The sequence below is a fragment of the Podarcis liolepis genome (genome assembly GCF_965112155.1).
Source record: "Podarcis liolepis genome assembly, chromosome: 2".
NCBI lineage: Eukaryota > Metazoa > Chordata > Lepidosauria > Squamata > Lacertidae > Podarcis > Podarcis liolepis.
The window spans coordinates 56,612,635-56,631,301 of NC_139555.1; the positions used below are offsets into that span (position 1 = coordinate 56,612,635).

General features: G+C 42.6%; 1 protein-coding gene across 7 annotated transcripts in view; it reads left to right on the top strand.

The window, feature by feature from the left end:
* Positions 1-18,667, top strand: part of FNIP1 (folliculin interacting protein 1) — an 87,501-nt gene that overhangs the window by 15,631 nt on the left and 53,203 nt on the right. Inside the window, exon 1 of one of the 7 annotated variants that reach the window (XR_014522206.1) lies at positions 14,382-15,192. The exons of 4 other annotated variants lie outside the window; for them this stretch is intronic. Coding sequence is in view for 2 of the 3 variants with exons in the window: in XM_083487968.1 (XP_083344094.1) it covers positions 15,182-15,192 (11 nt within the window). In the remaining variant the exon portion in view is untranslated. Of the gene's footprint in view, positions 1-14,381; positions 15,193-18,667 lie in introns of those variants that run through there. 2 more of the 7 variants (XM_083487968.1, XM_083487969.1) reach the window with 2 other exon arrangements.

Below are 18,667 nucleotides of genomic sequence, written 5' to 3' on the forward strand. Positions count from 1 at the left end.
TGGCCCTTTCTCTTCTCTGTGTTGTGTTTGGCTCCCACACGCTGTGACTTACAGTACTAGCGTCTTCATTGTGAAATGCTATTTAAACGGTGCGCTGCTTTGGCCCAATAACAAGGGGGCATGGAGTAATTATGTCATCCAAATCCTTTTGAAAGAAGGGAAAGAAAACATCCAGAGTTTTGCGAGAGGCGTGACGGTCATAGGAAGCTGCCCCTATGCCAAGTCAGATCCATTGGCCTGTCGGGCCTCAGTATTGTTGACACTGACTGGTGATCACATTGCAGGGTTTCAGACAGGAGTCACTCTCAGCCATACCTGGAGATGCAAGGGATTGAATCTGGGATCTTTTACACGCTCTACCACTGACCTTCAAACTGTTCCTGCCTCTGTGCTGTCTTGCCTTGCCCCCATTAACACTACCATATGAACAGCTCCTTGTCGTGGCTTTGTTTTGCTTTCTACCGCATAGCAGTGCCAGCAGCTTTCTTGGGGTTTCCTGTCTGCCCTCAAATGGCCAGGAAAACCCTGCTCTGCTGGTGTTTCTAAGCTGTGGTGACAGGAAAGCTAAATATCCTGCCGCTTTCCCTAGGAATACAGTGAGTCGCTTTTTCATGTGAACCCCTCACATTTCCTGAGAACTGATGCCAGCAGCTCTCAAAATTGCCTGCCCTGGTGCTCAGGAGAGGGAGGAAGAAAAGACTGCTAGGAGTTGCCCTAGCTATGAGTGTCTCGTGAAGTCAATAATAGCATGTTGGCCTGAGATGACATTGCTTTGAGCAGCCTCCTGCTGTGGTCACAAAAATGGGTGTGGTGTGGTTACATTTTACGTATGGAAACAGTTTTTTATTCTGCAAATGGTAATTGTTATGTGGAGGGAAGTGCAATTCTTAAAGTGCCTTGGTGAATGTCACCCAAAATGATAAAACTAGGTTGAAACTGGTTATTTGCTAAAGCATATTTTTGTAAACATTGACATGCATGAGATGTGGGTGAAATTTGATGATTTTGATATATCAGTTGCATCTGCATTATACATTTAAACCATGTGAATTCTGGGCCCTGAGGTCTGTTAAAGGTGCTGATAATTGTTAGGATTGTTAGGAGACCACTATTCCCATCTTAGAGCTACAATTCTCAGAGTGGTTTAACAGTCATTCCTTCTTCCCAAGTAACTCTGGGGGGAATAGCATATTTCAGGATCTGTGTGGGTCCAAACCACACACCAACACAGGCTTGGTGCTTTTGAATTTTCTAACTCAGGGCTTTCAAGAGGCTTGATCTTCAAGTGGATAACTAAACAGCCTTTGCTACCAGTGTGACCTTGTTTTTTTTAAGGGTTCTTTAAGCCAGAACTCAGGAAATGACAAAAATGCCACTAAGCGTATGTCCTACTTCTCAAGTCAACATCATGACGGATAATCATAGCGTTATAGGAAAAAATATATAAATGGTCTGCTGGTTCTAGATTGTTGGGATTTTGTAGGATTGAATGTTTAGACTTTGTTCTTGGCTATGTGCTCCTCCATATGATGTCACTTGTTCTTGGCTTGTTCTGATGTCCTTAAGGTTGCATAACACTAAACTAAGTACTTTCTTTCTGTGTCTGTGCTATATTAATCTTACCCAAAATAGTTTCAGGTCACTCACGATAGCTTAAATTGGAAAAGAGTCAAAGTTTCCTCTTCTGGGGAAGCTGAGTGGTTAATAGTGGAAGTTTAAGCTATTCAGTAGTTGAGTTGAAAGTGTATATAGCATTGCTACCTTAGTGTTGCATATGGCATTAAGTTACTGGAGTCCAGGGAAGTTAGTTATTTAAATTTATTTTCCCACCTGCACATCTACCAGATAAGGGTAAGTCTAGACGATAACTTGTGTTTTGTTTGTTGCTTGCGAGATCAGTTACTGACATTTACACCAGTAGGGTGTCCACATCACACTGTCTGTACTACACGTCCCATGGGAGTTTTTGTTTTGTTTTCTTGTTTTTGTTTTTTGTTTGCAACAAAAACAAAAACATTTTGCTCATTTGTACATTTGGTAAGCGCAGAAGTCTTGTGGCATTCTGCTTCCTGCCTGTATTGTCGTGCTTGATGGCGATTTGTGCTATTATATCTTTTATATAGACCAGCAGCAGACAACCAGAGAGCTGAATTTTCCCCAGCCAAGCAAGCTACTGTGGGAGCTGGGCTCCCTGGCAATGATGCCATTACAGCTCAGCTCAGGAATGTCCAGTTCAGCCTTTCTCAACCTTGGGTCTCCAGATGTTCTACAACTCCCACCATCCCTGACCATTGGCCATGCTGGCTGGGAATGATGGGAGTTGTAGTTCAACAACATAGAGGGACCCAAGGTTGAGAATAGCTGGAGAGACTAGTTCCATGACCTGAAATGTCTGTCAACCTGCTTCTTAGCTGTCACTGGCCGCTAGTGACATTATGGAGCCCCCTTTCCCTCTTTTTGCATCATGGGTGCAGAGAGGTACATGCCGCGATACTGTCGCAGCACCCATTTTTGTTAGCATTTGTTACAGGGGAAGGAATTAGATGCTGATGGCCGTTCTGGTTTTTTACTAACATCTAGGTTCGCTCTGACAGGACTATTACTGGAGGAACTGTTGTGTGTCTAAACTTCTGTGCTAAAACGTTCCTAAGTCCTGCACCCAGAGCTTCCTAATCGCGCAATCAGAATAACTACACATGACCCAGTCAGAATGTTCAAATGCTGGGCAAATACTCCAGCCAAATGGAAATGCTTCTCTTAAGTCCTGAGAAGTTTAGTGGGAGGAGAGGCCAGCACATTCCTAAACTGCAGCGGGTCCTCTTCTTTTATCTTTCACACATCCTTTGCAATTTGTTTTGCTCCATAACTGGGAGCAGAAGGCTGCTTGGAGTTCCAACAAAACTGAGGGACATTTGTTGTGTTGAGGTCAAGGAGGCTTGTGCAGTTGCCTCTTATTTTCCCTATAATTAGCAAAACCCAGCATCTTTTGCTAGTCAAATAGTATAAAACATTTTGAGCCTTTAGGGAAGTGAAGGGCATAGTAAAGAAATAGTGCGGCCCTGTGCATATTTTAGCAGAGAAGTAAGTCTCCCGGTGTTCAGTGGGGCATACTCCCAGGAAAGTGTGTGTAGGACTGCAGCCAAAGAGCTTGAAGCCCGACTGTACAGTTCAAGCAAATCAATTAATAAATGGTGAATCAAGAATAAAAGGAGAAGGAGTTTTTCCAGGCAAGAGGATATGGCTGTTTCAGGGATTTGTTTGAAACAACAACTGAAGTTGCAATCCGTTCACCGAATTTCCCTCTTCTGTATTCCCTAATACAATAAACTGGCAGAACAGGCATTGCCATTCCTTTGAGGTTAGACCTTGCATCCTTGTTTGCTCAAGTCTCATTTGTGTCTCATGACTGAATGAATCAACACCTAATGAGGCAGTCACATGAGGGACAGAGTCAACCGGGACTCATAGGCTGCATGTTGTAAACCTTGGAAGCACCCTGCTTGCAACTTGCTTCATCCTTGTGCCTGAAAGCTTGGGTGGCAACCAAATGCTGTCTTTTTAATTCCTCCCTCTCTTCAGTCACCACCTCTGCCCCAAATCCACTGATTAACTTTATCATTGCAGAGGAAAACTAAGGTCAATCTAGCAATGCCAGAAAAGTCCACATAATCGAGCATCCTTGTATATAGTTTCAGGGACTTGTAAATGACTCCCAAGAACCTTTCCCACCGTACCATTTTGCTGCCCTGTCTAGTACCGATGAGAACTGATTCCAGAATAGTAAACATGGTTCACCAGTTCCAGCAGAACTAGGGTCATTTCAAAAACCATGCTGCTTTTTTTAAAAAAAAAATTGTAAACCATCTCCAAGAGGACCTACAAAGAATAAACATGGAAAGGCAAACAAGACAAGTGATAAAAATTCAAAACAAAGTCTTAGCATTTCATAAGTATTAAAACCAAATACATTTGTGTCGCTGCCAAAAAGGCAAAGAACATTCCTCACAAAAATGTTGAGAGAGCAAGAGCAAATACTAAAGTAGCAGATCCTCCTCCCAGGCAGGGTTGGGGCAAAGCAGGTGGAGAAGCTTGCCCTTGATTATTTCTCCCCTTAGCCAAATGAGTTGCCCCCAAGCATCTCCTGCTGCAAACAAGAGCCTTCAAGTTCTTGGAGCAAATCCTCATTGGTTCATAGGAGGTTGCACCAGGACAGTGTCTGGAAGTATGGGCTCTTAAAGTAAGATAAACACATGCATGCACAGGTCAGACACATGACAGTGCAACTATTTTCATGCTCACTCCAGCTCTGGTGTGCCTGTGGATGCCTAATGGTTGGGTCCAGTTACATATTGTATGCAATATGCCTGCAGCCACTAGCTCGATGAACCAGTGGTCATCATGCCCCATATTTCCCTCGATGTCCTATAGAATCTCTTTCCTTGGCTGTTGTTCTGCGAGTGCCATCAGCTGGGAAAGAAATACTGTGGAGGTAATGTATATTGAAGACCTCTGTAGCAGAGAATTGGTGGTGGGTTTTGCATTCCATTTGCCTCCCTTTCTCTGCAATGTGCAATACTGCGAGAGATTTGAAGTCGCTTCAAATATTACTATGTGACATCTGTAACCACGTGAGTGGAGATGGGTGGTTGGCTCCAGCCTCTAACCATATAATTAAAGCCAGGGTTGCTGTACTTTTGCAGCTGTTTCACAATCTGATGAGATGGGCGGGCTGGGTTTAGGCATGTGGTCCATGGCTGAAGGCATCTCCTCCAGATGGTTACAGGTACCACACTTAAGTTTTTATATGCCTTCTGGCAGTAACCATGGCAATGAAAGCAGAAACAAACAGCCAAGTTTCTCCTTGCATTGGATCTCTTAAGTGTGGGCTTGTGGGAACTTATGCCTTGTCTCCAATGTGGTTTAAAAGAGTGTGGAAGGCTCTAGCTTAACAGCAGAGCACAAAAGTTGCATGCCGAAGGTTCCAGCTTCAATTCATGACAACTGCAGCCAGGGTTGGAAAAGACTTATCTGAAACTCTAGAGCAGAAGTGAGGAAACTATAACCCTCCAAATGTTTCTGGACTCTAGTTTCCACCATCCCTGATTATTGCCATCTTGTCTGGGCCTGGTGGGAATTGGGAGTCCAACAACATCTGGTTCCCCATCCCTTCCCTAGAGAGCCACTGATCTAATGGAGCAGTGGGCTGACTTGATATAACACATGTTTCTATGCATTTCTGACAGTTGTGGTATACAGGGGCTGGATTGTTTTTGCTCTCCACCCAGCCCTGAAGGCCATTCTGCAGGACTTGCAAAACTTAATTTGCAACTACAAATTAATTTGGTAATGAATTGCAACTCATTACCAAACTCAAAACCATGGATAGACCTGGTCTGAACAGAGACATTGGATTCTTATCTCATTATACATGACTAGGCCATTTCTCACCTTCTCACCCCTTGCCTTTTCCTGTAAGACCTATTACAGTCGTTAAGAGTCGTCAACAGGCTCATCTCAGCTATCTGCCAATCTGCCATTCCCACCACCCTTCTGAGTAATACCCCTCCCCACCTTCTCACTATATAGAAGGATCTGGCAACTTCTGTTTCAGTGTATCTGAAGAAGTGTGCATGCACACGAAAGCTCATACCAAGAACTAACATAGTTGGTCTTTAAGGTGCTACTGGAAGTAATTTTTTTATTTTAATTTGCAACTGTTAGTGTTCAAATAGTCTACAGTGGTACCTTGGGTTACAAACAATCCTACTTATGAACGCTTCGGGTAACGAAATCCACAAACCCGGAAGCAGGTGCTCCGGGTTGCGAACTTTGCAACGTACGTATCTGCTTCCAGGGCCGTGGGAAGCCTATGTAGGGAATGGGTGCCTCAGGTTAAGAACACTTTAGGTTAAGAACAGACTTCTGAAATGAATTAAGTTCGTAACCTGAGGTACCACTGTAGAAGAAAAAGACCAGCTTTTTCAGTGGAGGCTTTTAATAACTTTCATCTCAGTCCTCAGTCAGTGAATTGTGGCCTGTTTTTCACCATGTATTTTCTTTGACCACACACAAAGATAAACAATTTGGGAGGCAACTGTTAAAAAAACAACCATGACCACAGCATCTGGAAAAAGAACTAGCCGTTTAATCATGGGAACAACTGCCAACTATACAGGAGAGCACTTGGTTCATACACTTGGGTGCTTGGATCCTGGCTTACTAGGCCGTAGTTTAGCAACCATTTCAAGCAATGTGACCACACACTGCCTCTTCACCCCTCCCTTTCACTTGCCTTCTCCCTTCTTTGGTGCTTACATCCTAATTGAATTAAACATCTGGTTTCATTGCACCTGAAACAGGGAATTTTAGGTGGATGCCAGTTTTAGCAAGCAAGATCTTAAACTAAGTTCAAGCTGTAGTTTAAGATCTTGGTTAGTAAATAGACATTAAACCACAGTTCTCCGTCTCAGATGTAACAGCAAACAGCAGGAGGAAGGAGCCAAGATGAGGGGAAAGGAAGGACTGTCCAGTCCCATTGGTTGTTTGCAATTGTTAAAATGTGGTTTGATGGACCAAGAATGGAGTATTCAAATCAGCTTGTTATGTTTATTTGCATAAATGTATGCCTAGGGAAAGTGAGAGCTGTACATGTGTAGAAGGAAAAGTTGTGAACTGATGAGGGGAAATATGATGCTACATCATCATATATGTACCTTTAAGACCAAAAGGACATTTTAATGAAACACATCCAATTAACATGGCTCAAGATTGACCTTAGTCCTTGACTTCTGTTTGCTTCTGGTTATGAAGAGGATGTGGGGTGTGTTTACTTAAAAGTAAGTCTGATTTAGAAGGCGATTGGGCCGGATCCAGCCCCCGGGCCTTGGATTGCCTACCCATGAACTATGCTGTATATATCTTCAGCATATACTCAAATCCCACCTTCCATTAATTGTTGCTTTTAAAATTGAAGAGCACAGCATAGACTTGAGGTCAAGGAGGCTTATGCAGTTACCTCTTACCACAGCATAGACTTGTTTGCACATGTATAATCTATCTTGCGCCAGTCTTGATGAGAAAAGACTTTAAGATGGTGTTTCTTTCCAATTTGTATTGAACAATACTTTGAACTTAAGGGAGAAACCACGACTTTAACAATAAAGCTGAAGTTGATGATGCTTTTTGAGAGATGAATGGCCTGGCCATAAAGCTAAGCTATGGAGATAGTTTGTTTAGCTAACCATAAGTTGGCCCACAGACGATCAGACAAACCATGACTTGCATCTCCAAAGCTTGGCTTGTTTTCCAGCTGCTCTTTCTTCATGCCTTTGCAGCTTGGTAAGCATGTGGAGTGGTGTTGTTATTTAGACTTATGACACTTCTTACCTAAAATGTCTCCAGGCAACTTACATCCAAGTGACTTAACAGAGTAGGCAACTGATGTCCACAGTCATTTTTAAAATGGCAAATTTTAGTTGAGAATTGTTGTTGTTATTATTATTATTAGTAGTAGTAGCAGTAATAACATCAATATTGCTTCTTGTTTGGTGGTGCTGGTTGAAATGTAAGAGCTGGTATCATATTCTGTGCTTCTAATAGTGTCAACTTACCAACACTCTGTAACCGTCTCTTTCCAAATCTGACTGACAAATACTTGTCTGGAGATTGATTTGCTTCTCAATTATCACCCAGTCACAAGTGCAGTCCCTTTAATCAATTATATGGGTAGAGATTACAGCCAAGGAGAGCTCACAGGCTTCCATTAAGCCAGATCACTTTCGGAGGAAAGGCAATTTTCTCTATAAGATTTGATTAGTGATCAAATCTTGTGCTGCAGGGCGTGTAAAATTATCCCTCTGCAAACAGGTTGGCTTTCCAGTTCTGACCACCTCTGCTGCATGGTTTGGGCTCCATGGGTGTACGTCTTTTGTGATGCTTTTACACTGAAGCAAAACTGTTAATGCACAGTGCTTTAAGGAAGAGTTCACACTCTGAGGATGAAGGAGAAAGTCCTCTGTGTGACCACAGAGTGGCACCCACAGGGAACTATCAGCTATGCGACTTTCCCAGTCCTACCTGCAGTGGTGAGGTGGTAAATTCTGTAGGGCAGGAGCTTATAGATGTGCCCTCAAGAAGAGTCCAAAAATGTAGTCAGCAATATTGATTCCTCTACGTGCACATACACTCCGCAACCCATTGTAATACACAGTACCTAACTTATTAGGATCAGCATGACAGCCATCCTAAGCATAGTTTCCTGTAAGACTCCCGCCCTGTTGAAATCAGTGATGTTTACTTCTAACTGCATAGATTCAACCTGTGAAACACACAGAAGTGACTTACCTGGGGGGAGCTGCTGCAGCAATAACCACCTTCTAGGGGTATCGCTACTGCTTAGCAGGGGGAGGTGCAAGTCAGCAGTGAGGTTGGGGCCATGCAGGTACAACAGAGGGTGCACCACATTGGCTCTGCTGCTACACCAGCTTAATCCTTCACCCACAGCCTCTGCCCTCTTCCTTTTGGCAAGTGGCAGCGTCAATGCTGCCTGGAGGCTATTGCTGCCACTCCAAAAACACACCTGACTTTAGCCTTTAGCTATGAATTAGATATATTGCAAATAAGTGTTACTATTTAAGCTGCTAGCATAAAATAGGAACACCATCAAATAAAAGGGAAGAAGAATCTAGCCTCTGATTTCCCACATATTCTGACTTCCTCCCATGCTAATCTATCACAGAAAAATGTGAAAGCCTTTTTATTACCTAAAGGCATTAAGGACTGTTACCCTGGTTTCCCAATGGATGGCTTTGTTGTTCCTGCTCTGTAAAAAAAGGTCCCAAAGTTGCATTCACCAGCTTTTCCCTCTCCACTATACCGCTGCCTAAAAATGAAGAGATGTGTTTTTAAGCTGCTTCATAAAAGTAATCACTGTGACATGTTGGCAGATTTCCAGAACTGGGGCACCACCACCAAGAAGGTCCTGTTTTTCCAGTATTGCATGTTTCTCATGCATTTCTTCAGGCACAAACATGGGCACATTTTCACACTCGCGTGTCGGTTTCATGTTCATTCCATATGCACCCTCAATTCCCAGGGAAATGCACAAGCGCAGATGCTTGTCCACAAAGAAGCAGATCCTTACAATGATCTCAGCAGGCCAAGTTAATAAAACAAGAGGGAAGCCTCCGGATTCCCCCCCTCTCTGCCTTAGGTCATCAAATCAGTCTTGGAAAGAAAGTACAAGCACTCTCCTCTTTCCTTGTCATAGGGTCAATACAGTCATACCTCGAGTTGCGTTTGCTTCACATTGCATTTTTTCAGGTTACGAACGCAGCAAACCCGGAAGTGTTTACTGCTGGGTTCACCGCTTCACGCATGCGCAGGAGCTATCTTCACGCATATGCAGGAGCGATCTATCTCTCTCACACACAGAGAATCAGAACTCTACTTACAGACTTTTCAGGGCACAAGTTGTACCCCGGAACGGATCGCGTCTGTAAGTAGAGGTACCACTGTAGATGAAATCATTTTCCTTGGAGCAGGATGGATGGAAAACCACTATCAGATGTTTGCCCAATTCAGTTCTGCTGCTGAAAACAAATTCTTAGGTTCACAATATACTCAAAGGCATACTCATGTTTTTGTTTTTGTTTTGTTTTTTAAAATCTAGTTGTACTGTATATCTTTTGCACCTGGCTGGAGTTGATAGATTTGGGGATTCTAGTAATAAAAGACAAGTCCACTCAGTGCCAACCCTGGGTTAAATAAACCTCTGTTCTGATCAAGAGGTGGCATCCTTGTTGGCCTCCCCACTAACTCATTTATGCAAATTGTTGCTTATGAAAACAAGAATAGTAGTTTGTGCAAATGAGGGCCAGGTGAGCCATATCAGTGGCCTTTACTATAAGGACCTATGCCTGCATCTTCATTTGGTCCACTTTTGCCCTTGTTTCTCAACAAAATATTTATTTTATTTTACTTTATTTTTACCGGCAGCGTGACTATTGTCTGGTAAAAAACGGGTTAGGAAATGAAAACAGAAGGGCAAGCAATGAGTTAAAACAGAGTCACCTGAATTGTACACAAAACCAACTTGCAAAGAAAAATGAGCGCACTCTTTTTAAAATGTACCAAGAAAGATCAGGATCTGATCTTGAGATAGGCAAGGTGTCCCTCTTCCCCGTCGTTGTGAGATGCACAGATAGCAACCTCAGCAAGAATGACCCAAGAGGAATTTTGCACTAGTATTTTTCCTTCCCAAAAATCTTTCCGTTAAAGGCACACAACACTGTACTATTCACACTTTCATTTTAATAGCTGTGGGGAAAGATTATTCAGCTCCCTGAATAGCTGGGGGTGCACAATAAAATAACTGTTCGACTGGGGGGAAAATGCTCTGTTGTCTTGCAGTACCAGTTGGTATTATGTAGGCTTGTTTGGTGTCTATTTATAATAGATCGCAATTGGGAACTGGATACAAAACAAACACTGGCGCTCCAGTGTGGCTTAACTTTATATCAAATTCTTTCTTGGCTAGTTTATTTTTAGATTAGCTATCTTTGACTTACAGTTGCAGCATTAAGCGACACACCTTTAAAGAAAGCTGTATCTTCTCTAGCATCCACCAATGATAAGTTGTGAGATAGGAAAATAACTCAGGTCAGCCATTCCCATTTCTTCTATTTGAACTTTTGGGGATTGCAGAATGGGGCAAGGCCATTGAACTGTCAAGTTCAGGTAGAACACATAGCTTATTTTAGGTATTTGGGAGACTCTTTGGGACAATTATATGTCCTTTGCATCTTCTCTGCTGTTCGTTACTCTGTTTACATTTTTTTGAGTTTGGTCTCCATTCCCTAAGGCTTTAGCAGAAATCCATTCACATAGTTTCCTGGTCACTTACTAGACAGCAGTTGCGTTTTGGATTTTTTAAAAAAGCTCTTTTATGTCTATGCGTGTCAAAGTGAGGTAATATGGAAACTTACTCCTGTAAATAAATATTTACATAATGCACTGGGCTCAGTAACGTCTCACCATTACATTGCTCCCTGGAGAAAAGGTCACTTTTGACATCATTAATCTTTTGAGGGCAAGATACATGCTCGCAGATAACATGGGTTTCGTTTTAGCAATTAGGGTGTTGCTGAATATAGGCTGTGCTTGTTTTCCTTCCTAACAGAATGCAGCCGAAGTTAAACACTTCTGTGTGCCACTGATTTCATTGGGAATTAAACATTTCTAACCTTTGGCAGCATTGTGCCTGTTAAGAATGAGCTTTGCTGAGTCAGGCCAGAGAACTCTGGGAGCTGTAGTTCTGTGAGGGGAACTGGGGCTCCTAACAGCTCTGAGCATCCTTTATAAACTAAAGCTCTCAGAAGTCGTTTGGGGGAGCCATAACTGTTCAAAGTGGTATCATTGATAGCACAGTCCATAGACCACTACACTCTTAATTTCAGGGTTGTGAGATCAAGCCCCATGTCGGGCGAAAGATTCCTGCATTGCAGAGGGACGGGTTAGATGACCCTCACGGTCCCTTTCTATTCTACAATTCATAGTGCTTTAAATGTATGGTGGGAATGTGGCCTAGATTTACACGACAGGCGAAATTGTATTTGTCCAGGTGTCTTTTTAAAAAACCTGATTATGAGCTTAGGCTTAGTGTTGCTTTTAAAATAATAATAATAATAATAATAATAATAATAATAATAGATGCACAATTTTATTCTGTTTCATTCTATATTGCTGTTTATGGGTGCATTCAGCTGTGGAAATTATTGTGTTTGTTTTCCAGGTTATAGTGCTAGCACATCTATCCCAGATTCTGTTGTTTCTTTTGCATTGTATTATGGGACACGCGTGGTGCTGTGGGTTAAACCACAGAGCCTAGGACTTGCCAATCAGAAGGTCGGCAGTTCAAATCCCTGCAACAGGGTGAGCTCCCGTTGCTCGGTCCCTGCTCCTGCCAACCTAGCAGTTCAAAAGCACGTCAAAGTGCAAGTAGATAAATAGGTACCACTCCAGTGGGAAGGTAAACGGCGTTTCCATGCACTGCTCTGGTTCGCCAGAAGCGGCTTAGTCATGCTGGCCACATGACATGGAAGCTGTACGCCGGCTCCCTCAGCCAATAAAGCAAGATGAGCGCCGCAACCCCAGAGTCAGTCATGACTGGACCTAATGGTCAGGGTTCCCTTTACCTTTTTACCTGTTGTGTTGTGGCTTTGTGGTCAATATACTGCCATATTTTGCTAAATTTTAAATGGCAGGAAAGGACTGTATGCTGGAATACCACCCCAATTTTTGTCATGTGAAATTACACAGCAAATCCCCTCCATTTTCCTGGTTAACAGGGTTGAAGAAAGAGAGAGAGGAAGCAAATAACATGGAAATGAGCACTAAACTTCCACTAGTTTTCCAGAAGTGGTTTTTACGTTGTGTGAAAGATCACATAACACTTGGAAATTATCAAGGAAGGAAAAATTGGTGAAACCAAAGAAGGTTGATGGAACGCAACCTATATTGTATGTTGTGTTGTAATCTGCCCTGTGCTCATAGGCGCCATCGGGGGGGTGGGGGAAACAGGGAGCCAAGGGCTTCCCCCAAAATTTTAAGGAGTGGGCCGGGTTTCCCCAAACTTCTGTGGCAGCTGTGTGCACACACTGCGGGGCATGCTTATGTCACATGCACAAGATGCGGAGTGTGCACACAACATGTTAGACCTCCCTGTAGCATGTGTGCTTGATGTCAGCATGCCGCATGGTGTGTGCGCACAGTGTGCTTACGTCATGCAGCCCCGACCCCCTCAATCACAGGAGCAAGGTAGCGTGCTTACCTGTGCTCCAGTCTGGAGGAAGGGTGGAATATAAAAACTCTGAAGCAAACAAATAGTGCTTTGGCATATGGCATGGTGGGGAGAGCTATTTGATATGCCCAAAACCCAGTTCTGCGTGAGAAACTAATGGCATGGTTCTTTGGAGCCTGGGCCATGTGGCTTCTCTGCAGGCACTTGGTGTTCTTCAGGGGAATTCACGAAAGGAGTTAGGAAATCCCTCGAAGTGGAATCTTAAGACTTCAGGACTCCATCAATGGCATAATGCAAATACACACAGAGTTCTCAGATGGAAAACTACTGGTGTAGTGAATTAAAAATGTGTTAGACTCCTGGGAAATTCCGTCCCATTATGTGTAAAAAGTTAGGGAGGGCTTCTCTCAGAAAATACTGACATTTTACAGAATACCTTTTTGAGGGGGAAATGGCCATTTAACATTTTTAAAAATTTCTTTCTCTGATTTATTGTATTTTAACCCTATTGGATAAATATATTTCTGAAAATGGATGTCAGATTAATTATGTCTTTAATTACACCCATTAGATGTTTACAAATATTTTTGGAGTGTTTTAAGGAGGCAATTTATATTAAAGCATATGGTTGATTTTTCTTCTGACAATGTAATTATATTTTTCTTTAAAAGATAAAGATTTGTTGACAATCTCTCGTTTCAAGCTTTAAAAAACCAGCAATCCTGACTTACTACTTTTACTCACGTTAACCTTTTCATGTTGTCTCTTGAAATTATACATAGCTAAGGAAATGTGAAAGAGGGTTGGGAAAGATAGGGTATACCACCTTTGGGGCTGCAATCCCATATGCACCTACTTAATTGGGAGTGAACCCCATTGAACTCAATAGGACTTACTTCTTTGTAGACAGGCGTGTATTGGATTGTACTGCTAAGCACACAGGACCCCATGGCTTGCGCTTTTCCTTCCATCCAAGATTTTAAGTCAAAGCCTTAAATATTTGCTTTTCATTCCTAGAACAGCCCTTCCTCTATCTTTGTGTTTTGCCCCAAGAGCAGTTATGAAACCTTGTTTACAGCAAGGAAGCTGGGCACAATTTCTAAATGGGTCTATAGCTGTACATTGCTATCCAATTGTGTGTGTGTGTGTGTGTGTGTGTGTGTGTGTGGCAGTTTCTGGGGTTTCACTTGTAATATTAATGAGCCGTTAGAGAGCAAACAGTGCCTCCTTTGTTCCTATAGAAGATCCAGTCTGGGGAGGGCCGGAGGGTGAAGATTTCATGGGAGAGAGAAATAATAAATCTTTAAACTGAAATTTTCTGGCATGCTGCACTGGTCTGTGCCAGAGCTTTGAAGAAGAAGGCATAATCAGAAGCAGAGTTTCCCCACTCGTGCTAAATAATAAATCAGACACCCAAACAAGAGCCCCACATGGGTTAATGGCCTTATTTTCATGGTGAAATCTGCATGCATGTATCTAAGGCAGAGCGGGGATTGGCTGGCAAGCTCATTGCAGATCCAGGTGGCATATACTGACAGCTCCGGGTCACATGATGGCTATTAGGGCTTGCTTTTCCACTCATCTGGCTGAGCTTGTCAGCGAGGGTTGAACGCAGGCATCCTGCAGCTCCAAGGAATGTAGAAAATGAGAGGAGGGGAAAGGAGGGAGGTCGCGAGAGAGGAGGCTGCTTTGTTGTCCTTCTCCCTTCGATCAGTCTGAATTTCTGACAAGCGTGGACCACGGAGGTGCGGAATTGCAGCCGCAGCTGCCAGGAGACCCTGGTCATGAGGCTCAGCCCATATCGGTTTCGCCAAAGGAGGAGGATAGATTTAACTGGCATGTACAGTCTGTATTGGCTGCCAAGGGGGCACTTAGCTCGCTGATGAATTAGATTGATCTTCTGTCCTCTGCAGTAATACCCCCGAGGAAACAAAGGAGCTGGAAAAAACAGGCAGTGTTTGCTGTAGTAAAATTCTGGACTGATCAACAGAATGGAAAGGCGGGGTCCCGGTTATGAAACTATAAGGCAGCGTTCATATGTGGATCCTTGGGCAAACGCGCGGATTCTGCTTCGGGGACCTGTTTCTTTTCTTCAAGGGTTTTTCCCTTCTCCTCTCTTCTTGTAATCCTGCCTTTTAAGATTAAGGTTGCCCTCCTCGTCCTCGTGTCCCGTCCGTCCGTCCCCCCCGCCTCTCCTTTTCATGCTACAGCATGGAACATCTTTTGTTTCAGTTAAATTCAGTCCTCTCGGTCTGTCACCTGACAGTCTTGTGGTTCTGGATGAATGTGGTTCATTTCTATTATTAACCTGGGTTGGCAGCTGGTCCTCCTAACAGGAGTTTATAGAGATTCCGAAAAGTGGAGCTTGCTTAAGGGAGAAAGATGCTTCCCAGGTATGAAATAAATACTATGATCTGGGCATTCTTTTCAGTGGCAGACTTGCTAAATAAATATGTGTATATATTTGAAGTTGTCCTATTTTATACTGTAGAAATAATTATGTTCTTGGAGGGGGGGATAGCTCTGTACTACACCACTATTTTAAAATGAATGTATATAATCTTCTGTTGTTTTTCCTAAGGCATTTTGTGTTGTAGTGAAAGATTATGAAATGGTGCCTGGAACACTAGTGGTTGTAACCCTGGTGGATTAATCTTGTTTAGGTGGGACTTCCTCCGTAATAAGGATTATTTCCTAAAATAATCAACTGGTGAAAGTTTATCTGTGTAAAGCTCATAGAAATTGGGACGGGTGCTTTTTTGATTGTATCTTTTTTAAAAACAGCTCCACAACACACACACCTCACCATCTGAATTTCTAAGACCTGTTCTACTCAAAGTTAAACCTATTTAAATCCTATTAATTTGACTATGAGGCATTGAAGCACATTGTTCACTTTCCCATTTGAAATTAATGAAACTTAAAAAGTACTTAACTTTGGCTGGATAATGCCCCCCCCTGCAAGTTTTTACTTTTAATATTAAAGCAGTAGAATCGTCAGAGCATCAATATATGATTTAATTATACCTATCAAGAGCTGTTATATTGCTTTGAAAAACAGGGAAGAGGAAGACCTGACTATGGAAAATTTAACCTCAGAGCAAGGGAGAAAAAAGACTTGGATCCCTTAGTAGGGATGCAAAAAACCTGAATAGAGATCTGACTTTGAATCAAATTATCAAAAATAAAATAGGGACTAACAGGTGGGAGATACATATGAAAATAAACTGAAGTTAGTTTCATTTGCAATCAGCCATGTAGAGAACAGCCAGAAGTTAAGGTAGAGGAGTGTCTAGAGGCAGCAAATAAGATCTGGGCTTTATTGCTGTTCTTATTGCAGAATGCATTATTTCTTTCCATGTGGCAGTGAAATAGTATATGCATAGTCCAGGCCTCTTTGACCATAACTTGTGCATCTGTCTTTACAAATTGTTGCTAAGCTAATGGGCAAGTCCAACAGACCAGATTTTACACTTGCACCCTAAAAGGCACAAGTGTAATAAGCTTGTGTAATATTAAACATTAGTTGGAAAAGATGGTACCACATTCGTAACTTTAGATATATACATGTGAAATGCAAGAGTGGCCTGTATCCGGGCAGAGACAGGAGTTATGTCCTTCCCCATCATCACCTCTGCCCTACATAAAATAATCAAGCATTTTACAAGCCAATATGAACTTTGGAATAAGACCAATTCATTTCTAGCCTTTAAAAAAGTCTTCAAGAAGTGAAGCAGGATTCCTAGCAACCAGGTTATTGTTTTGCCACTGATTTTCATTCTCTTCCCCTAACTCAGCTTCCCCCCCACAATTAACCAGACCTTTCTATGGGTGCTGAAGTTAGCCACTGGCTTTGCAATTTTGATCCAGGCCTAGTTCCATCTCAGGAGAAAGGGGACACATGCCCCCTGCGACAGCTATCTCAGGTTGGGAGTCTTTGTGGTGCTGGAGAGAGTCACATCCTCCGCCCTTGGAGGCGAGAGAAGATTGTTGAAAAGCAGTCAGGTCTCGCTAAATTTGGGAGGCTTCCCAGACATGGTGAGACTCCATATAGAAATTATTGTGCTGGCTAATGTTTCCTTCCTAGGTGATTGTTACAGAGTAATGACAATAAAGTGGGAGAGGTCTTAACCAGCAGGCACCGTGACTGTAAGAGTTTCAGATGAGGATAAAATGTCACCAATTGACTTTGTTCCAAGTCTGCTTTGGATTCTAACACTGTATAACAGTCGCCACAACTTTGCGTTATCTTGGCAAACATGGAACATAAAGCCACATTTGACAAGATAATAGCAATGCAGAAGTAGATTGGAACTTGCAGGGGAAGATTAGTTAGAGGGGCATCCGAAGGCTTAACCTTCCTTTGTCCACCGATTCTCCCAGGCAAACGGGAACTATTTTTCCCAGTTCAGAGCCCAGAATATGGGCACACGGTAGCAAACCATATAGGGGCAGGGTACTTAACCTTGGTGAGCAGATTGTGGCCTGCAGGTCCTGATTCTTGCTGCGTCAGCATTTCAACGCAACCAACTACATAGGTCTTATTTATATCTCACCTTTCTATAAACCACATTTATATTCCGCCGTTCCTCAAATGCAGTCAAGGTGGCTGGCATGCACCCCCTCCCTTATTTTATCCCCACAATAACCCTGTGAGGTGGGTTAGGCTGAGAGGCAGTGACTGCCCTATTATCACCCAGTGATGTATATGGTGAAAGAGGATTCGAACCCTGACCTCCAAGGTCCTAGTCTGACAGCTCTAACCATTGTATCACACGCTGTAGTGGCCTTGTCAATGCTGGGAGCTACAAATCCATTAGCAATGCTACAATCCTATGCACAATTTAAGTCCTTTTGAGAGACGTTGGATTTAAACAACATAAACATTTGTTAGTAACTACTGACATACTGTTATTGATGGTGAGTTTTGTCACTGTTTATTCCTCTCCCCTCCTTCATAGGAGGAAGTGTTCAATCCACAGGTCTCATAATCCACTGTTGGATTCTAACCGATAATTTAGCAATCCCTGTGATATTCAACTCTTCCAGGTGCTATAGTGTTGTATTATTCCAGGCACAGGCAAACTCAGCCCTCCAGATGTTTCGGGACTACAACTCCCACCATCCCTGACCACTGGTCCTGTTAGCTAGGGATGATGGGAGTTGTAGTCCCAAAACATCTGAAGGGCCGAGTTTGCCTATGCCTGTATTATTCCCATCTCAACCTCAGTTTGCCATACTTTCAGTCACAAATTCTACAAATGACCATTAACAAATGTGTAATTTCTAATCCTAAACCACCACCCCCCATTATATTAACTTCTAAAAATCTACAGTGTTCCTAATTCCAACCCAAAGATCATCCTAACAGTAGCCTAATGCTGGCTGGTTTCCTATGCAGTGTAAATCATTGCACCTACCTCAATATAATCCAAATGATAAATACTATAAGCCGAAGTGTAATTTGATCATTAGTTAGCAAGTGGATTGGATGTTTCCCTTGTTAAACAGTACTAGGTGCTTAGATGCATTATGTCACTTATACTTTCCATTGAGGCGAACAGCTTTGGTGACTGTTGGAAAGAGTCAGAGGGGCAAGGGTACCAGACAAATGGAGCAAGAACCTATTCCAGTGTGCTTTTGCCTATCAACATTCCAGAAAGGTGCTAACACGAAAGGCATGCAGAACAGATAAGATGGCATAAACTATAAATATCATTTGCGTAGATGTCCTTTAAAAATAGTTTAAAGTGATTCATCACCTGGCAGTTTTCATAACTTTAGTTAAGATATGCTGTTGGGAATAGTGGTTTGATAGCTTTATTTTTTTATTATTTTTATTTTTTGGAACAGCCTTCCCCAACCTCC